The 22,651-nt window shown below is 42.0% G+C and overlaps 1 protein-coding gene across 3 annotated transcripts in view; it reads left to right on the forward strand.

Annotated features, from left to right (window-relative positions):
- Positions 1-22,651, forward strand: part of EDA (ectodysplasin A) — a 421,035-nt gene that overhangs the window by 390,045 nt on the left and 8,339 nt on the right. For all 3 annotated transcript variants that reach the window (XM_030807330.1, XM_030807331.1, XM_030807332.1), the window contains exons 3-6: positions 14,468-14,491; positions 19,300-19,479; positions 20,994-21,028; positions 21,958-22,009. In XM_030807330.1, coding sequence (XP_030663190.1) covers positions 14,468-14,491; positions 19,300-19,479; positions 20,994-21,028; positions 21,958-22,009 — 291 coding nt within the window. The remainder of the gene's footprint in view (positions 1-14,467; positions 14,492-19,299; positions 19,480-20,993; positions 21,029-21,957; positions 22,010-22,651) is intronic.

Consider the following 22,651-nt stretch of genomic DNA (forward strand, 5'->3'; position numbering starts at 1 on the left):
TTTGTATAATTTCAACTTTTATTTTAGATTTGGGGTACATGTGCAGGTTTGCTAAATGGGTATATTGCACAGTGCTGAGGTTTGGGGTATAGATGATTTCATCACCCAGGTAGTGCCTCTGATTTTATTTTTTGAAACAGACTGTAGAGAATTAGTATGATTTCATCTTTCAATATTTGATTAAATTCACCAGTGAAACCACTGGGGTCTGGTGCTTTCCCTTTGGGAAGGTTACGAATTGTCAATTCAATTTCTTTATTACATATAGGCCTACACAGATTACCTATTTCTCCTTGTGTGAGTTATGGTAGATTGTGTCTTTTAAAGAATTAGCCCATTTTACCTAAGTGATCAAATTTGTGGGCATAGAGTTATTCATAATATTCTTTTATTGTTCTTTTAATGTCCATGGGATCAATAGTGATGGCAGCCCCTCTTTCATTTCTGATATTAGTAAAATTTGTGTCTTCTCGCTCTTTCTTGGTAGGAGTTTGTCAGTTTTTTTGAATCTGGGAACCAGCTTTCAATTTCATTGATTTTCTCTATTGCTTTCCTGTTTTTACTCTCATTTATTTTTGCTCTCATTTTTATTACTTCCTTTCTTCTGCTTACTTTACATTTAATTTGTTCTTTACTTCTAGTTTCTTAAGGTAGAAGCTTAGATATTGATTTTATATCTTTCTCCTATTCTAATATATGTATCCAACACTATAAATTTCCCTCTCAGCACTGCTTTTGCTCCATCCCACAAATTTTGATAGGTTTCATTTTAATTGTCATCTTGTTCAAAATATATTTTTAGTTTTCCTTGAGACTTTTCCTTTGACCCATGTCTTATTTAGAAGGGTGGATTTTTTTGTTTGTTTGTTTGTTTTGGTTTTGTTTTATTTTGTTTTGATACGGAGTCTCACTCTGTCTCCCAGGCTGGAATGTAGTGGCTCAGTCTTGGCTCACTGCAAGGTCCGCCTCCCAGGTTCAAGTGATTCTCCTGCCTTAGCCTCCAGAGTAGCTGGGATTACAGGCATGCACCACCATGCCCAGCTAATTTTTGTATTTTTAGTAGAGACAGGGTTTCACCAGGTTGGCCAGGCTGGTCTCAAACTCCTGACCTCAGGTGATCTGCCCGCCTCAGCTTCCCGAAGTGCTGCGATTACAGATATGAGCCACTGCACCTGACCTAGAAGGGTGTTTTTAAATCACCAAGTAGTTTGGGATTTTTCCAACTATCTTGCTATTAATTTTTAGTGTAATTCCATTGTGATATAAGAGCATACTTTGTATGATATCTCTTGAATTTTTAAGGTGTGTTTTATGGCACAGAATATGGTCTGCCTTGTTCAGTGTTCCATGTGAATCTGAGAAGAATGTGTATCCTACTATTGTTAGATGAAGTATTCTATAAACGTCAAATCGATCTAGTTGATTGATGGTACTTTTCAGCTCAACTATATTGTCACTGATTTTCTGCCTGCTAGATCTGGCAATTACTGAGGACATATTGAAGTCTCCAACTAATAGTAGATTCATCTATTTCTCCTTGCAGTTATTTTGCCTTATGTATTTTGATGTTCTGTTATCAGGCATGCATACATTAAAGATTGTTATGTTTTCCTGGAGTACTGACTCTTTTTTATCATAATGTAATACCCATCTTTATCCCTAATCATTTTCCTTGCTCTGAAGTCGGCTTTGTCTGAAATTAATACAGCTATCCCAGACTTCTTTTGATTAGGAGTTAGCATGATATATGTTTCTCCATCTCTATACTTTAATCTACCTGTGTCTTTATATTTAAAGTGGATTTTTTTATAGACAACATATAGTTGGGTCTTGTTTCTTCATTCACTCTGACAGTCTTTGTCTTTTAACTGGTGTGTTCAGAGCATTCACATTTAAATTGATTATTGATATAGCTGGATTAATATCTATCATTATATTAGTCTGTTTTCACACTGCTGGTAAAGACATACCCGAGACTGGGTAATTTATAAAGAAAAAAGGTTTAATGGACTCACAGTTCCACATGACTAAGGAGGCCTCATGATCATGGTAGAAGGCAAATGGCACATGTTACATGGTGGCAAACAAGAGAGAATGAGAGCCAAGCAAAAGGGGTTTCCCCTTATAAAACCATCAGATCTCGTGAGACTTATTCATTACCACGAGAACAGTGTGGAGGAAACTGCCTCCATGACTCAATTATCTCTACCAGGTCCCTCCCACAACATGTGGGAATTATGGGAGCTACAATTCAAGATGAGATTTGGATTGGGGATGCAGCCGAACTATATCAACCATATTTGTAATTATTTTCTATTTGTTGCCATTTTTCTTTGTTTCTTTTTTTGGCTTCCACTTTTTCTGCCTTCCCTGATTTTAATTAAGCATTTTATATGATTCCATTTTCTCTCCTCTCAGCATGTCAATTACACTTTGTTTAAAGAAAAGTTTAGTGGTTACCCTACAGTTTGATATATACATATATACATTTGCAACTAATCCAAGTCCATTTTGAAATAACACTATACTGCTTCTCCCATCCTTCCCTTTCATCCCTTAAAATACTGCTGTGATTTGTTTCACATATCCACATACTACAATCACAGAAAGCATTTTTTCTTTTTTCTTTTTTTTTTTTTTTGGAGACAGGGTCTCACTCTGTTACCCAGGCTGGAGTGTAGTGGCATGATCTTGGCTCACTGCAACCTCCGCCTCCTGGGTTCAAGCAATTCTCGTGCCTCAGCCTCCCGAGTAGCTGGGACTGCAGGCACGAGCCACCATGCCTGGCTAATTTTTGTATTTTTGGTAGAGACAGGGTTTCACCATGTTGGCCAGGCTGGTTATTATTTTGAACAAACTGTTATCTAGTACATCTATTAAGAACAAATAAAATGTTTTATTTTACTGTCGTTTATTTGTTATCTAATGTGCTTTCTTTCTTTATGTAGATCTAGGTTTCTGACCTATGTCATTTGCCCTCACTGAAGAACTTCTGTTAACATTTCTTGCAAGGCCGATCTACTAGCAATAAGTTCCTTCTTTTTTGTTTGTCTGAGGAAGTTTTCATTTCTCCTTCATTTTGAAGGACGGTTTCACTGGATACAAAATTCTAGCTTGCTATTTTATATCATTGATCCTCATCAGAACCCTGGGCTTTGAGTAGAGACAAAGTATGTAGTGTCCCCTAATTTAGCAGTTGAAGAACCAGAGGAAAAGTAACTTGCCCTATGGTCATTTTGTGGTTCATTAAGCACTAGAATCTGGCTAGACCTGCTGCTGCTGGCCTCCGTGGCCCTGATTCCATCACAAGATCCCCTTTTCTTATTGTCAGATAGGCAAACTGCCTGCCCATATTGATCAAAATTTGTCCAATCCCAATTTTACTCTTATCAAAGCAGTCCCCCATACTGCACAGCTATATGTCCCCCTCTGATGCAGGTGGGTTTTGTCTAAAGAAAACATATGATTACAAATACGGGGAATTGGAATGATATAAAAATGTAGCTTATTACACTAGAAATAGATATGTAATAGTGGTAGTGCTCTGAATAGGTATGAATAAGGTTCTGAAGCATATAGAGAAAACAAATAGATATATCTAAAAGATTATAGAACTCATCAGGGATTGCTGCTTTTGCTCTGAGTCAAGATGCTCATGTCTAGTATGGGACAGCTCTAGCTCCCTGACATTTTCTCTCTAGAAGCTACAACTACAATGGCCTCAAGCGAAAGCAATGAACATGGTAGAGACACAGCCAAATCTTAAAGGTCCATGTTGAAAATAATAAGAATTATTTACTGGTCATGGTGAGCTATCTTAGAACAAGAAGAAACTCCTATACTGCTGAAATGATGTACTTATTAGCACTTGTGGGAAATGTGATACTGTCTAATGACAATCTTGTGTATACTTTTACATCTTTGTTTTTTCCCAAGGGATATGCCAAATGTCCACTAAGCAGGAGCTCTCTGAGAGCCCTTCTATGACCCAAACTATAGTGGAAGAAGACTTTGTGAGCCCCCAGCCCAGCACAGCTGCCTTACAGAAAAGTGGCCAGACTGTTTTCCACATGGATCTGTGTCCTCGCTATTCCTCCCTGAGCAAGGCCTCCCGACCTGAGACCCCAGCCACCCCACCGCCACCTGGGCTCTTGGGCCAGTAGCAGCTCTGCACCTCCCTGGGACAGAGCTCCCAGTGGAAGCAGGCAGGCCTGCCACTTTTGTTGCTTCACAGCTCCCTCCTCTAATGCCCTCGGGCTCAGGAGAGAGCAAAGTGATTAAGGACTATCATGGACCTCCAGCACAGTGCAGATGCCTTATAGAAAAGCAGCCAGACTGTTTTCCATGCAGGTCTCTGACCTTGTTACTCCTCACTGGGCAGAGCCTCTCCACCTGGGCCCCCAGCACAACCACCCTGCCCCTGCCTGAGCACTTGCCAGTGGTGGCTCTGCATTTCTCTGGGGAAAGAAATCCCAGAGACAACCTACAGCCCCTCTCCCATTGCAGCTGCAGCGGTATCGCCCTTACTGCCCATGGGCTGGGGAAGGAACAAAGGGCCTGGTTGTGTCATTGTACCTCCAGCACACTGCAGCAACCATAGGGAGAAGAGCCCAGTAGCTCTTCCCTGTGAGCCCTTACCCCCTACACTTCACCAGATAGGTCCCCCAACTTGGGATCTCAGAGTAGCTGTCCCAACCCTGACTGGTAGTGGCTCTGTGTTCCCCTGGGGCGGAACTTCAGAGGAAACCGACAGCCCCTCTGCCACTGCCACTGCAGTGGTTCTGCCCTTGCTGCCCTCAAACTGAGGAGGAAACAAAGAGCCTAAGGGCTTTACTTATACTTCCAGCACACCACAGTTGCCATATGGAAAGGAGCCCAGTCTCTCTTCCCAGTGAGCCTCTGACCCCCTGCTCTTCACCAAGCAGGGCCCCCAGCTCAGGCCCATAGTGCAGCTGCCCCACCCTCTGGCTGAACATTCCCATTGGCAGCAGCTCTGCATTTCTCTGGGGTGGAGCTCCCAGAGATGACTGAAAGCCCTTCTGCCACTGCCACTGCACTGATACTGCCCTTGCTGCTCTCTGACTGGGAAAGGAACAAAGATCCTGAGTGCTTTACTCACACCTCCAGCATACCACAGCTGCCCTAAGGAGAAGAGGCCAGTCTGTCTTCCCCTACAATACCCCTGCCTCCCTACTCATTACCAGGCAGGGTGCCCTGGCTTGGGCCCACGGCACAGCTGCCCGACCCCAGGCTGATTGCTCCAGTCGGTAGTGGCTCTATATTTATCTGGGGTGGAGCTCCAAGATACAAGTGGCAGGCACTCTGCCATTGCCACTGCCAAGGTCCTGGCCTTTTCAGTCCCCAAGCTGGGGAGGGAGCATAATGCCTGAGCACAGCCCAGGAGTGCCAAGTGGAGAGCTGAGAGCTGAGATCTACAGCCAGCACTCATGTAGGAAAGGAGCCCACACCCTCAGAGCACTGAGAGGGAGCACAGCTGAAGACACAAGGAAATACAGAGGAACCACATGGCTGAGCAAGAGCCTACCTACTGGCCATTATGCCTAAGTGCTATCTACTGGATTGCAGCTCAAATTTCAACAACAAAAATACTTTGCTAGTGTACCCCCCGATAAAATCAAGGACAAGAATTCAGCTACAAATGAAGACCTAGCGCAAAGCCTCAGCCCTCTGATAACATCCAGAAACAAAGTCAGCTGACCATAACTGAAATTATACCACAGTTAAAGGAACATCAGCCCATGCAGATGAGGAAGAACCAGCATGAGAACTCTGGCAATTCAAAAAGCCAGAGTTTTCCTTACATCCAAATCAATGTACCAGTACCCCAGCAAGAGTTCTTAGCCAGGCTGAAATGGCTGGAATGATAGTCATAAAATTCAGAATAAGATTCAGGAGAAAGTCAAAACCCAATCCAAGGAATCTAAGGACTACAATAAAATGATACAGGAGCTGAAAGATGAAATAGACATTTTAAGAAAGAACAAAACTGATGTGATAGAACTGCAAAATACACTGTAAAAATCTCATAATGCAATTGCAAGTATTACCAGCAGAATAGACTAAGCTAAGGAAGAACCTCAGATCTCACAGATTGGTTCTCCAAACTAAATTAGTCAGACAAAAATAAAGAAAAAAAGAATTTTAAAAGAACGAGCAAAACCTCTGAGAAATAGGAATTATGTATGTAAAGACACCAAATCTAACACTCATTGGCATCTCTTGAAAGAAAGGGAGGGAATACCAGCAACTTAGAAAACCTACTTGAGGATATTATCCATGAAAATTTCCCCAACCTCGCTAGAGAAGCCAACATTCAAAGCCAGGAAATGCAGAAAACCCCTATGAGATACTGTACAAGACAACCATCCCCAAAACACATAGTCATCAGATTCTCCAAGGTCAACATGAAAGAACAAGTATTAAAGGCATCTAGAGAGAAGGGGCAGGCTACCTACAAAGGGAACCCCATCAGGCTAACAGTGGACCTTTCAGCAGAAACCCTACAAGCCAAAAGAGATAGGGAGCCTATATTCAGCATTCTTAAAGAAAAGAAACTCCGGCCAGGCTCAGTGGCTGACATCTGTAATCCCAGCGCTTTGGGAGGCCAACGCGGGTGGATCACCTGAGGTCAGGAGTTTGAGACCACCCTGGCCAACATGGCAAAACTCCGTCTCTACTAAAAATACAAAAATTAGTCGGGCATGGTGGTGCACGCCTGTAATCCCAGCTACTCGGGAGGCCGAGGCAGGAGAATCGCTTGAACCCAGGAGGCGGACGTTGCAGTGAGCCGAGATCATGCCTTTGCACTCTAGCCTGGGCAACAGAGTGAGACTCTGTCTAAACAACAACAAAAAAAAGAAACTCCAACCAAGAATTTCATTTCCAGCCAAACTAAGCTTCATAAGCAGAGGAGAAATAAGATCCTTTTCAGGCAAGCAAATGCTAAGGAAATTCATTACCACCAGACCTTACAAGAGGTCCTTAAGGGAGTGGTAAATATGGAAATGAAAGACCATTACTGGCTACCACAAAAGCACAATTAGGTACATAGACCATTGACACTATAAAGCAACTATACAATCAAGTCTACATAATAACCAGCTAACAACACAATGACAAGATCAAATTTGCACATGTCAATATTACCCTTGAATGTAAATGGGATAAATGCCCCAATTAAAAGTCATATAGTGGCAAGTTGGATAAAGAAGCAAGACCCAACTGCTTTCTTCAAGAGACCCATCTCACATACAGTGACACTCATAGGCCCAAAGTAAAGGGATGGAGAAAAGCTGCCAAGCAAATGGAAAAAAAAAAAAAAAAAAAAACAGGGGTTACTATTTTAACTTCAGACAAAGCAGCCTTTAAACCAACAACAATTTTAAAAGACAAAGAAGGGCACTACATAATGGTAAATGGTTCAATTCAACAAGAAGACCTAGCTATCCTAAATATATATGTACCCAACGCAGGAGTACCCACATTTATAAAACAAGCTCTGAGAGACCTACAGAGAGACTTAGATAACCGTACAGTAATAGTGGGAGACTTCAACACCCCACTGACAGTATTAGAAAGATCATTGAGGCAGAAAACTAATATAGATATTTTGGACCTAAACTTGATACTTGACCAAATGGGCCTAACAGACATCTACAGAACTCTTTACCAATTTAAAAAAACCCAGAATATACATTCTTCTTATCTGCACATAGCATATACTCTAAAATTGACCACACAATTGGCCATAAAACAATTCTCAGCAAATTAAAAAAAAAAAACAGAAATCATACCAACCACACTGTCAAACCACAGCACAATAAAAATAGAAATCAATGCCAAGAAGATCACTCAAAACCATACAAATAACCTACTCCTGAATGACTTCTGGGAAAATAATGAAATTAAGCAGAAACCAAGAAATTATTTGAAACTAATGAAAACAAAGATACAACTTACCAGAATCTCTCAGGCACTGCTAAAGCAGTGCTAAGTACCAGATGCCCACATCAAAAAGTTAGAAAGATCTCAGATTAACAACCTAACATCACACTTTGAGGAACTAGAAAAACAAGAGCAAACCAACCCCATACTAGCGGAAGACAAGAAATAACCAAAATCAAAGCTGAACTGAATGTATTTGAGATGTGAAAAAACATACAAAAGATCAATGAAATCATAGTTGGTTTTTTGAAAGAATAAATAAGATAGACCACTAGCGAGAGTAATAAAGAAAAAAAGAGAGAAAATCAAAATAAACACAATCAGAAATGACAAAAGGGACATTACCATCAATAAAACAGAAATGCAAAAAAAAAAATCAGAGACTATCACAAACACCTCTATGCACACAAACTAGAAAACCTAGAAGAAACTGATAAATTCCTGGAAACATACAACCTCCCGAGACAAAGCCAGGAAGAAACTGAATCCCTGAACAGACCAATAATGAGCTCCAAAATTGAATCAGTAATAAATAGCCTGCTAAGAAAATAAAAAGCACAGGACCAGGTGGATTCACAGCCAAATTCTACCAGACGTACATAGAAGAGTTGATACCATTCCTACTGAACCTATTCCAAAAAGTTGAGGAGGAGGGGCTTCCCCCTAACTCACTCCGAGGCCAGCATCATCCTGCTACCAAAACTTGGCAGAGACAAAAAAAACTTCAGGCCAATATCCTTGATGAACATAAAAGCAAAAATCCTCAACACAATACTAGCAAACTGAATCTAGCAGCACCTCAAAAAAGCTAAGCCACCACAATCAAGTAGGCTTTATCCCTGGAATGCAAGGTTTGTTCAACGTATGTAAATCAATAAAAATTATTCACCACATAAACAAAACTAAAAACAACAACCACATAATCATCTCAATAGATGCAGAAAAGGCCTTCAAGAAAATACAGCACCACTTCATGTTAAAAATCCTCAACAAACTAGGCATTGAAGGAACATACTTTAAAATAATAAGAGCCATTTATGACAAACCCACAGCCAACATCATACTGAATGGGCAAAAGCTGGAAGCATTCTCATTGAGAACCAGAACAAGACAAGGATGCCCTCTCTCACCACTCCCATTCAACACAGTACTGGAACTCCCAGCCAGAGCAATCGAGCAAGAGAAAGAAATAAAAGGCATCCAAATAGGAAGAGAAGAAGTCAAACTATCCCTCTTTGCAGACAATATGATTCTATACTTAGAAAACCCCCATAGTCTCTGCCCAAAAGCTCCTTGATCTGATAAACAACTCCAGCAAGTTTCAGGTATAAAATCAATGTATAAAAATTAGTAGCATTCCTATACACCAGCAACATCCAAGCTGAGAGCCAAAGCAAGAATGCAGTCCCATTCACAACAGCCCCAAAATAATAAAATACCTAGGAATACAGCTAGACAAGGGGTGAAAGACCTCTACACTGAGAATTACAAGGCACTGCTCAAAGAAATCAGAGATGACACAAACAAATGGAAAAAACATTCCATGTTTATGCATCAGAAGAATCAGTATTGTCAAAATGGCCATAATACCCAAAGAAATTTGCAGATTCAATGCTATTCTTATCAAACTACCAATGACATTCTTCACAAAACTAGAAAAAACTATTTTAAAATTCATATGGAACCAAAAAAGAGCCTGAATAGCCAAGGCAATCCAAAGCAAGTAGAACAAAGCTGGAGGCATCATATTACCTGACTTCAAACTATAAGGCTGCAATACCCAAAACAGTATGGTACAGATCGAACAATGGAACAGAATAGGTAGCCCAGAAATAATGTCACACACCTATGACCATCTGATCTTTGACAAAATTAACAAAAACAAACAATCTAGAAAGGACTTACTATTCAATAAATGGTGCTGGGATAGCTGGCTAGCCATAAGCAGAGATAATTGAAACTGGGCCCCTTCCTTACACCATATACAAAAATTAACTCAAGGTGGATTAAATACTTAAATTTAAAACCCAAAACTATAAAAATCCTTGAGGAAAATCTAGGAAATACCATTCTAGACATAGACCCTGGAAAAAATTTTATGACAGAGACACAAAAAGCAATTGCAACAAAAACAAAAATTGACAAATGGGACCTAATTAAACTAAAGAGCTCCTGCACAGCAAAACAGCAAAAGAAGCTATCAACAGAGTAAACAGACAACCCAAAGAATGGAGAAAATATTTGCAAACAATGTATCTGACAAAGATATAATATCCAGTACCTATAAGAAACTTAAACAAATATACAAGCAGAAAAACAAGCAACCCCATTAAAGAGTGGGCAAAGGACATAAACAGACACTTTTCAAAAGAAGACATATACATGAGCAATAAGCATATGAAAAAATGCTCGGCATCACTGATTATTAGAGAAATATAAATCAAAACTAAATGAGATACCATCTCACACCAGTCAGAATGGCTATTACTAAAACATCAAAAAACAAGAGAGGCTGGTGAGATTGTGGAGAAAAAGGAACACTTATATACTTCTGGTGGGAGTGTAAATTAGTCCAGCCATTGTGGAAAGCAGTGCGGTGATTCCTCAAAGAACTTAACGCAGAATTACCATGCAACCCAGCAATCTCATTATTGGGTATATACACAAAAGAATATAAATTGTTCTACCATAAAGACACATGCACATGTATGTTCATGGCAGCACTCTTCACAATAGCAAAGATGTGGAATCAGCCTAGATGACCATCAGTGGTAGACTGGATAAAGAAAATGTACATACATGTCATGGAATACTGTGCAGCACAGTAGACTGGAAAAAGAAAATGTACATACATGTCATGGAATAATATGCAGACATAAAAAAGACTGAGATGATGTTCTTTGCAGCAACATGAATGGAGCTGGAGGCTATAATCTCAAGCAAACTAATGCAGGGACAGAAAACCAAATGCTGCATCTTCTCACTTATAAGGGGGAGCTACACATTGAATACATATGGACACAAAGAGGGGAACAATAGACACCAGGACCTTCTTGAGAGTGGAGAGTGGGAGGAGGGTGAAGATCAAAAAACTACTTATTGGGTACTATGTTTATTACCTGGGTGATGAAATAATATATACACCAAACCCCTGTGACACACAATTTATCTATAGGACCAACCTGCACATGTACCCCTGAAACTAAAATAAAAGTTTAAGAAATGACTTTGAGCCCTGTTTCTCTTGGTACTCTTCATGTCATGGGCATTTTAAGGAAAAAATATAAACATTTTAGTTAACTCTTTGTCTTATACTGTATGCCAAAATCTATACCAGATTAATTGTAGATTTAAAAATAAAAATGAAACCATAAAAGAACTAGAAAATATATAAAGAGTTACCTATAATATCACATTAGGGAAGGCCTAAGCATGACACTGAAGGCAGTAACCATATAGGAAAAGATTATTAGGTTTAACTACATGTAAGGAAAGCTTTTCACACCCTTTGACCCAACAGCGTCATTTCTAATGACACATCCTAAAAAACCTTTGGACAAGTGTATAAAAATGTACATATGTGGGGCCAGGTGTGGTGGCTCACGCCTGTAATCCCAGCACTTTGGGAGGCCGAGGCAGGCGGATCATGAGGTCAGGAGATTGAGACCATACTGGCTAACACAGTGAAACCCCGTCTCTACTAAAAAATACAAAAAATTAGCTGGGCATGGTGGCGGGCGCCTGTAGTCCCAGCTACTTGGAAGGCTGAGGCAGGAGAATGGCGTGAACCCGGGAGGCGGAGCTTGCAGTGAGCCGAGATCACACCACTGCACTCCAGCCTGGGCGACAGAGCGAGACTCCGTCTCAAAAAAAAAAAAAAAAAAAAGTACATCATTGTTTATAAATGTACATAACATATAAATTGTTTATAAATGTACATATAAATTGTTTATAAAATGTACATATAAATTGTTTATAAATGTACATTGTTTATAAATGTACATCATTGTTTATAATAGTGAAAAACTGGACCCAATCTAAATATCTATCAAAGATGATTAAACGCTGATGCATCCATATTAAAAATTACAATGTAAAAATGTATTTATTGACATAAAAAAGGTTATCAAATGACATTTTTCATCTGATCCCATTTTGTAAAAATACCTATTTATATACATAGAAGACTTCTAGATGTGCATGAAATGTTAGTAGTGGTTATTTGGGGATACTTTAATAAGCTCTTTTTCCTTTTGCTCCTCTTTTGTATGTATATATGTATGTATGCATGCATTTATGTATGTGTAAGGCGTAGGTATATCTTGTATAAAAATAATAGAAGCTTAAAAAGATTTTAAAATTTCCATTTCTCTCTTTTCACTTGTGGATTTAAGTCAGACCTTCTCCAGGAAGCTATTTGTTCCCCTTAAGTGGCCAGAATAATTCCTGAAGCCACTCCCTCATCTTTTGTATTTCCCTATTCAACTGTAAGTTCTTGAAGATAGAGTTGTGAGTTGCGTTTCATTCTTTACTGCCTTCCATACACATGCTCAGTAAGGACTGGTTGGCTGGTGATGGCCTGATTTCCTCAAAGCCTGCTTTTGAAGTCTGATATAACAGTGCTTACCCTTAACCAGCTGAAATGGTCAAAAACTTGGTCCGGGCTAGCACACCTTTGCAAAGAGGGCAGGGTAGCCATAATGGCTGTCTTCCTACTACTCTCCTAGGCTGTGGTGGCTGGCTGATAGAGCTGAGCCATTTCTGTGTAAATCTTTCCCCGAACAGCTTTCTTGTTCAAGAAAAAGGCATTTCTCAGGTTGAGTCGCTGCCTCGTATCATTAATGTCTATGTAGTTGTGCTTTCCTCTCAGAACTTCCAAGCACATTTTCAAGAACTCACAACACTGTTTAAAAAAAAAAAAGATTCATAAAGGATGGGTAACAAAGAAAGAAGACAAAGAACTGGGAGGAGAGGAGAGGAGAAGAGAGAAGGAAAAGAGAATTGAGATGCATGACCTTAAGTACAGCAGGTTGCTCCAATCTAAAACATCCCCTGGACATAACAATAGCTACTGTTGCACATGAAATTACTTTGCCAGAAAAGTCTACACAGACATTGGTTTTTCAAGGGACCTGTGAAAGCTCTGATGGCCACTCTGGCAGCCCTCCAGGTTAGAGACTTTACTGATCTCTAATAGGGCCTGCTCTTATAGTTAGAGATCATTCCAGGTTTGTTGCAAATATCAAATGAGATGATAAATGGAAATATGTTTTATAAACTATAATATTGAAATGCTTGGTGTTCCTTTTGTAAGCTCTTGCGGGCACTGACAGCGGTTTAATGTGTAACTGTCTTCATGGCAGTTTGGAACAGATTTTAAATACCTGTATTTAAAGAAAGTCAAATCCGTATACAGAATGAAGAGAATTTATTTCTTAGAAGGGAAAAAAAAAATGACTGGGAGTGACCTAAACTGTTTGGGGAGTTGCGGTCACCTAACTATATTAGAAACACCTTGGGTTTTCTAAGTGCCTTCAATTGATTAGAATTATTTTCCTTAGAAGTAATTTCCAATAAAATACTTATGATTTCACTGCCAATGAAATGGTTGACATTTATTATTTTATTTTACTTTTTATTTTTTATTTTTTTTGAGATGGAGTCTCGCTCTGTCGCCCAGGCTGGAGTGTAGTGGCGCGATCTTGGTTTGCTGCAAGATCCACCTCCCAGGTTCACGCCATTCTCCTGGCTCAGCCTGCCAAGTAGCTGGGACTACAGGTGCCCGCCACCATGCCCGGCTAATTTTTTGTGTTTTTAGTAGAGACGAGGTTTCACTGTGTTAGCCGGGATGGTCTTGATCTCCTGACCTCGTGATCCACCCGCCTCGGCCTCCCAAAGTGCTGGGATTACAGGCGTGAGCCACCACCCCTGGCCGACATTTCTTTTAAAGTGTCCATTAACTTATAGTAAATTACAATGGAAATGCATGTGGCCCTCACGAGTGTATTATGGTCAAACTTTTAATAAGTAACAAATTAAATCATGATAAGGAAGTGACTAAAAGTTAAACACTGCTGCTCTGCTCTTTCCATGAAAATGACCCTTTGCTCCTTCCAAGTTCAACATGAGACTTCATATCAGATTCTCACCTGAACGCATGACTCTTCAACCTCAGGACTTGCAGAATCCTAAGGTTGTTGAGTTGTGTGTTTCTGGGCATTTCATCTCTATGGAGAAGTACCCATTCCCTCACCCCAAAGACTGAAGTAGAGAGATTTTTCTCCCTAGGGAAGAATCTTCCTTGAAACTTTTGTGGCCTCAAGAGTTGGAAGACAGAATGGGGAGGTTTGATAGTTGGATCCTTGCCAAAAGCCTGACCCTTGGCTGTGAGACTCCCTCAAATTTGCGGTGTCTTGGGGATCCCTCCTGGTGACTATCTTAGAAAATAAACATTTTCTGTTCATTTCCAATGACTTAATTATCTATTTTATTTTTCTTATAGGTCCAGTTAAAAACAAGAAAAAGGGTAAGTTCCTGACTTTATAAAATTGCTGTCTTGTCATATATTTTCTAAAATTAGAAGAAAAAAAATCAAGAGTATGATTTTTGTATTATATTCTTTCAGTATTGTCTGTTATTGTATTCAATCATATGTTATCTTCTTGAGTATTGTAGTTTCTGAAGAACCAGAAATCATTCTTCAGTGATGATTCACCTCTTTCTTTCATTCTTCCTTGTTCTTCTCCCTGCCCTTCTTTTTATCCTTTTTTTTTTTTTTTTCGAGACGGAGTTTCACTCTTGTTGCCCAGGCTGGAGTGTAATGATGCAGTCTTAGCTCGCTGAAACCTCCACCTTTGGGGTTCAAGCAATTCTCTTGCTTCAGCCTCCCGAGTAGCTGGGATTACAGGCACTCACTTTTATCCTTTTTTTCCTCCTTTATCAAATCAGTGATTGGGTATGAATGAAATCCTGAGTCACCATGTAGGAACTAGATACACTACCTATCAACAGATGTCAGTACCCTATTTCTTGGACTTAAAGTTTCCCTGATTTGATTTCCCAAAGAGTCAGGGAAGGTATTTCTTGCTTTGAGGATTCAATATCATTTTCTCTGTAATGAAAAAGCTATTCTGGAGTAGTACCCTGACCGTTTAGTCTTTTCAAAGCAGCTTCCATTGTGCCGTTGTTGGGTCAGTAAGTCCCCAGTGTACTTGCAATGAAACTGGCCCTAGGGCATGTACAAGTGCTCACTTACTAAAAGAGGAGAATCAATCCAAAGACAGAACAGTCTCCAAAGACAGGGCCAGGCAATATGGTCTACTTCTTAGGACTGAAAGAACCAATTATGAAACTAGTTAAAGCACCTGTTTGTTTCTGGGTTCTGACCTGGGAGGAAGACAGAGTAAAACTAATGATTTTTCATTAAAATGCTTTAAGTGAAATGATGCTGTGTGATAAGATTTATGGAGCTTTATAGAATAGATCGTCAACCCCATACTAAGCCAAAAAGACTGGCTTCAGCTGCAGTCTGCCACTTCTTTGAACACTAGGGTACTCTGGTGCCTTGAGGTATCATAGTCCACATGGAAAAGTTGTGTGCCTGTTGTAAAGAAGCTGAGGAATGGCCTGGCCTCCTGAGGGCCTGAACTGAGCAAGGTTGGAAAACAGCCAGGGAGCTGGAGTCAGTGAGGAAACCTTTCCCTGTGGGGCCTGGGCACTTACCGCCGAGATATTCTGTCTTTTAAGAAAGTAGATTTGATTTTCAAACATGTAGTTCTTAACTCTTGTCATATCCCTTTAAAACAGAAATTATAACTCAGATCATTGCCTGGCACTGCTACCTTGTGTACGGGACATTATTGAGAAGACAGTGCACATAGGCCTTAAACATTTACTTTGGCTGAAAGTTATTTAGAAGCCATTTAATATGGATTTCCTTGGACATGGTGAATAGGCACATGCTTGAAGAGGTAAATTGAATTGTTCTCTTAATTTTCACCCTTTAATGGAATTTTCCTCCTTCCACAACTCTCTCACTCACTCACTTTTGGTTGTTCTTTCATTACTCCTTTGATGAAGTTTAGCTTTGAAAGGAATGTGTATATTCTTTCATCTAACACTACATAGGGTATGTTTCTAAGTACAAACGTCTCTGGGCTTTTATATCATGAGGTGTTCTGTTAAAGTAAGGAAATCCAGAGAAGGGAGTCAATCCTCTGAAGTTACCCTCTTGCTCCAGGGGTCATTTTGTACATTCTCTTCTCTGGGCCCAACTTTGTGTAAGTATGCAAGTGTGAGAAGCACACTTGCCTAACCCTTGTTGCAGAGAAGCAGAGGACCAGCTGCAGAACTGGAACAAAGCAGTTTTTTTTTTTTCTCAAATGCCTTCTAACATTTTCATAAGTGAACTTTCTCTGTTTTCACTGCAACCATTAGTTTCTTGGACTGGAGGAGTTTCTGGCTCTAATTCTTTCAAAATTACATTAGCAATTACAGGAGACTCACATTCTTGAAGCTGAAGTTTGTGCTACCCACAGAACACCCTCTAGCTTGAAAATCACTATTAGGCTTGGAAATCTTGGGACACAGGACAGCCTAATATGCACCAACTTCTGTGTCTATGCCATCTAGAAAATAAGGAGGGAGAAGCAAACCTTACAACCAGGCTAAGGAAGCTTCCTGACTGCAAGGGGTAAGTCACCCCTCCTTATAGAAACTCAGTCTCATGAGGAAACAGAGAAATCATTGAGGCCAAGCTCCTTGTTTCACAGATGTAGAAAGGAAAGGATTTGCCCAAAGTGTGTCTGTGGCAGAGCTGGGGCTTACGTCCTTATCTCCTGAGTACAGATTCTGTGTTCTTTCCACCACACTAGCTGGAATTGAAACTTGGGCTCTGAATAAGCCTGATTTGGAAGCTGCCCAAATCTGAAGGGAGATGGTTTTCCTGTTCAGCATCTTGAAATTGGCTAGATCTAGAAACGGGGCAGATCCAATCTTTTGCTGCTAAGTGCAGAGAAACCTCTAAAGCTCATGCCTCTAGGTCTTTAAGGCTACAGGGACTCTTCTGGGAGAGATGTTCTCTGGACCTTCCTTTCCTTCCTTTCTGAGGAAGAGACCCCATGATGACCCCATGGTTTCATTCCAAATGCAGATGTGGTTAGACATAGACAACTGGCCTCTTGAGTGGCATTGCCATGAGGATCTGGTTTCTTGGCCATGAGGCATTGTTCTTAAAGGAGGACCTGATAAATCAGGACAAGATTCTCCTGCCTAAGGGTCTGGGGAGCAAGAAGTCAGAGTCAGTAAGAAGGTTTTTAGTGAGACTAGAGAAGGTTGTAGTTAAAACTAAGAAACTACCTCAGGTGAAGACATTGCGATGAAGTCTGGAAAAGGAAGGAAGAAGACCTGTGCCTACATGTAGTCTTTGAGTGGAGCTTCACAGAGCAGAGGAAGTCAACAGGAGGAGCTGGAGGTTTTGGTTCAAGACCACAGTTATGACTCATTTAAGACAACTACATCCTGGTGGGAATGTTGAAAGGACTGGAATATGAAATAGGAGGGTCGAGATTGTTCTAGAAGGGATAGCAAGGAGGAAAGGGGGAAGAGTTGGTGGGCATGATTAATAATACATTTGAGAATAGGACTTCTGAGGAAAGACTTTGGGAAGCTGGATTATTTAGCCTATAGAAATAGGGGTTGGAGGCCAGGCGCAGTGGCTCACGCTTGTAATCCCAGCACTTTGGGAGGCCGAGGCGGGCGGATCACGAGGTCAGGAGATCGAGACCATGGTGAAACCCCGTCTCTACTAAAAATACAAAAAATTAGCCGGGCGTGGTGGCGGGCGCCTGTAGTCCCAGCTACTCGGAGAGGCTGAGGCAGGAGAATGGCGTGAACCCGGGAGGCGGAGCTTGCAGTGAGCCGAGATTGCGCCACTGCACTCCAGCCTGGGCGACAGAGCGAGACTCCGTCTCAAAAAAAAAAAAAAAAAAGTAATAGGGGTTGGTGGGTAACTTAATTTCTTTTCATATATAAGGATTATTATGTATATGTATATTCTTTGTCTACACAAATAGAATAAGAGCTTAAACTGCCACAAGAGGGACGTCAGTTAATATACCAGAGAACTTCCTAACAGTGAGCAGTGAGGGGCAATAAACATTGGAACACGTTACTATGCAGTTTGCAGAATTTCCTTTCCCAGAGATCTTTTAAAATAGAGTTTACAGAGGTCAGCTGAGAAAGTGAAACCTGCTGCCTCCTCCTCAGCTCTCTCTACTCTCTGTCTCTGCTTCTTTCCTGTTTCTCAATATCTCTCTCTCTCCGTCCTCCTCTTTCCGTGCCCCTCTTCCTCCTTCTCCATTCCCCCATCTCCAAAACTCCTTCCCATTCCTCATTCCCAACTAGCACTGTCCCAATCCCAACCCCCATTTCCTGTACATCCTGACTCCCGGAGGAACCTTCCTGGAGCTGATACTGTTCCTAAGGCCAGGCTGTACGGCTTCCTCTTGTTATCGACATCAAGTCCACCAAACTAGGCAGTAAACAGAAAAGCTCCACATTCTTCAACAATAGCCCAATTCTAAAAAGAACCACAAAGTGATCCATAGGTCTAATCACTTGGTAGTTCTCATCCTTTGGACTCGGCTGAAATGTAACCTCCTTTTTGAAACCTTCTCTGACCTCTTCAGCATTTGGTCCCTACCCGCTAAGGTAGCACTTCTACTATCCCATGGCTGTGTCTGTTTCCCCACAGACACCAACTGATCTCCTGGAGGGCCACTTATTTCTGTATGCTCAAACCTGGCTTTGTAAATGCATATTCACAAAAGGAAGTGGGGGGAGGGGAGAGAAAGCACAACACAGACGGAGACAGGGAGACAGAGATGTGTGATAAAGGTATCCAACTCTTTAGCAGGGCCTCCCAGAGAGCTGACTTTGTGTCCTCAGAAGTCTGTAGAACTCCTGACAGTACACTCATCACAGAAAAGAACTACAAATGTAACACTGAGGCCAGGCACGGTGGCTCACGCCTGTAATCCCAGCATTTTGGGAGGCCGAGGAGGGCAGATCACCCGAAGTCAGGAGTTTGAGACCAGGCTGGCCAACATGGTGAAACCCCATCTCTACTAAAAATACAAAAATTAGCCGGACGCGGTGACACGCGCCTGTAATCCCAGTTACTCCGGAGGCTAAGGCAGGAGAATCACTTGAACCCAGGAGGTGGAGGTTGCAGTGAGCCGAGATTGCGCCACTGAACTCCAGCCTGGGCAACAGAGCAGGACCCCGTCTCAAAAAAAAAAAAAAAAAAAAGTAACACTGAATCCTATTTTTCAGGAAAGAAAGCAGGACCTCCTGGACCCAATGGCCCTCCAGGACCCCCAGGACCTCCAGGACCCCAGGGACCCCCAGGAATTCCAGGGATTCCTGGAATTCCCGGAACAACTGTTATGGGACCACCTGGTCCTCCAGGTCCTCCTGGTCCTCAAGGACTCCCTGGCCTCCAGGGACCGTCTGGTGAGTTCCCCTGTCTCTCCACCCCACCAGATGCCTTACAAGTACTTTAGGAGAGCAGGAGTGGGTGATCCTGAGAGCAGTTTCAAACGGTGGAGATGGGGGTTGGTGTGCAATAAGGGATGCAGATCTCCTAGCCCAGTGTAAAACTAGGAATTGGACAAGCCAGTAGGGCCTGGCCTGCTCTAGCTTCTTATATCTACCAACCTGTCAAGGACAGGCCACCTGTTCTTGCCCCATCTCAACCCTTCTGTTACAAGCCCTCCCTGACACTTGGCCTCCCTGTAAAACTCATATGAGCTCATATGACCAGTAAAACTCATATGAGCTCATATGACCAGTAAAACTCATATGAGCCAGAGACAGAGGCCCTGGTGGTTCACTGGAGTTCCAGTGGGGAATAGATTTAATCTTCTCTGATTCCCAGCATCTAGCTCCACATGCTGATGTTTGCATAGAAACAGGCTATGGAGTAGAAAGTTGAGGACTGAACAAAATGACAAGCCCTAGGATAGTTTCATCTTATGAAGTCTGAAGTGCTTTTCCCATAGCAAGTAGTCACTAATGGTCAAGAAGTTAGAAACTGAACACTCACTCAGGCTGTGGATGAAGCAAACCCAGGCACCAAGGCTGTCCTGTCCAGGAACCAAGTGCTTCTTGCACTAGATCCTTACCCTACCACACTTGACATTCAAATGTCATTTCATCCCTTTGCATCTTTCTCCTTAAGCCCTGAAGGGCATCCGAAAGGTATGAATGCAGATCCAAACCTGCCTAATTGGAGTTGACAAGAGTCAGACTGCCTGGGCTAATGTCAGTTGTTATTTCTTTCTCCTGCTCCTCACTCCCCTGCCCTGTATCTTGGGGCTTTAAAGAAATGGACCCTTACAGCTGATTTCTCCAGGGGCAAGAATTCTGCAGCAGGATTCAGATTCTTTAACTTGTACTTCACACAGGGCTAAGCAGTGTTACCATGGCCACAAGAGATGGAGTTAGGAATTTTTTTTTCATCCAATCATTCCTTAAATATTGAGCACTTTCTGTATACAAAGAGATATATTGATACATGGTCCCTTTTCTTATAGAGTTTATCTCCTAGAGGAAGAGAGAGCAAAGAAACAAGATATTTACAAATAGCAGTGGGCTCTATGAAGAAAATTAATAGAAAGGGAGCAAAAGGCTAGAGAAGCCAATGCCATTGCCTCAGGGTCACACAGTGACGGGAATGCCCTCTCATTGTTCTCCATGGCTGCCCGGTGGGGCTTGCCTTGAGCTAATATTGGCCAGAGGCAATACTCAGAAGTTTCCCTGCTGGGTGCTGGGCCCACTGAAGATGAAGGTCAGGGCAGGAAACAGAAGGGGTGCACTCTGACTCTTCCTCCAGCTCTAAGCCCTGGAGAATAAAGCTCAGACAGGGCTGGCTGCAGGGAGCACGGCTCACCACCGCTAGCTGCTCAGGTGAGGGGAAAAGGAAGTCAGAAGATCATGCCCTCTGATTGTCCTGTCCTGTTTTGCAGGTGCTGCTGATAAAGCTGAAACTCGAGAAAACCAGGTTGGCTGGGGATTGCTCTCTTCTTGGGTAGGAGGGAAAGCCACAGGCTAGAGCCACCTTTAAATTAGCTTCTTATTAGATTTCCTGAGGCTTTATTTCATGAGAACACCCTGGAGATTCTGAGGGTTTTCACTCACAGCCCCCTCCCATCTCCAGGAATAGAAAAGCTTTGCCCCAGGGCATGTTTTTAGCTAAGGAAAGGGTGTCTTGCCAGGATCATTTTTCCTCATTCCACAGGAGACCCCAGGGTCACCATAGCCAGGCCCAGTAGTCAGCTGAAATAAGCTGCCAGTCAGATCTATTCACCTGAGCCTCCAACTCTCCAGACACCCCAGACACCTTGTCGGCTCTCAGACCACCTGGGATCCGGAGCTGAAGAGTTGAAGAGTATGTCCTTGAAAAACAGCCAACCAGCTCCAGGCCCAGCCTAGCCTGGGCGTCTGCCTTAATGGCCTAAAGAGCTCCTCCCAGTCTTTGAGCTTCCTAATCTGTCTCTATTGGCAGGTTCTGCTGCCTTGCCTTGTCTCATCTCAGCCTCCCTCGCTACAGCTGTGTGGCCACAGTGATAAATCTACACAGCTGCACAGTGCTTGACGGCTTGCAGGGCAATTTTCTATCCATCACCTCATTTGATCTTCAGACATCCCTGTGAGAGAGGCCAGACATTCTTATAATCCCCATTTACAGTTAGGGAAATGAGGCTCAGAGGCATTACATTTGGTTGAGGTCACATAGCTAGGAAGCGGTAGAGCTACAAAACCATATTACCCTCTAGTAGAAATGTAGTCAGTAACATCCCAAGACAGGGGAGAGGGATCAGAATTGGATTGCAATAGAAGACTAGAAACCAGGACGGAAACATGGGACCGGTGGCTGAGCAAGCAGCCATTACTCATAGTGACTACTCTCTATCCTTCTCATCCTGCCAGCCAGCTGTGGTGCATCTACAGGGCCAAGGGTCAGCAATTCAAGTCAAGAATGGTAAGAATCAAAATAGGCTCTCTTCCAAAGAGGAGCTTCACCCCTGCCTCCTCCCCAGCCTCCAAATAATCACCCAGCCTAGTTCCTCCCAGGCCCCTGAGGTACCCTTGGCATACAAAGTCATTCTTTGCTCCACCATGCCCTCTACTGGCTGTCCTGAGCAATTGCTGGCATCAAGACCAGTTGCTACACCCAAATTGCTTTAGAATCACTGATGACGGGGCTGAAAGGGACTTGAGACATCATCTAGCCCAGGCATTCTCAGGGGATGGAGGTTATATCAGAGCCACCATGGAGATATGTGTAGTTAGATTAATATTTTCACAATACAAATTATAGAAAGTACAACTATGTAAAATTAAATTCTTTTTGTCTGATGGATCTGCACAGATGGGCAGACAGGCTGCATCTCTCAGGGAAGGTGGGGCATGTTAGAATCTCCAGGGAATTTAAGATGCTAGTGTCTATCAGAAAGGAGAACGTGTTTAATGGGGTTAAGAAACACTGATTTGTTGTAATCCCTGCATTTAAAAGATGGGGAAACAGAGTCCCAGAGAGATTGGATAATACCATAATAAATCATGCTGCTTCATATTTGTACAATACTTTAGAGTTCTCAGCATACTTTCTTTGTCTTTAATT

Source organism: Nomascus leucogenys, chromosome X, assembly GCF_006542625.1.
Source record: "Nomascus leucogenys isolate Asia chromosome X, Asia_NLE_v1, whole genome shotgun sequence".
NCBI lineage: Eukaryota > Metazoa > Chordata > Mammalia > Primates > Hylobatidae > Nomascus > Nomascus leucogenys.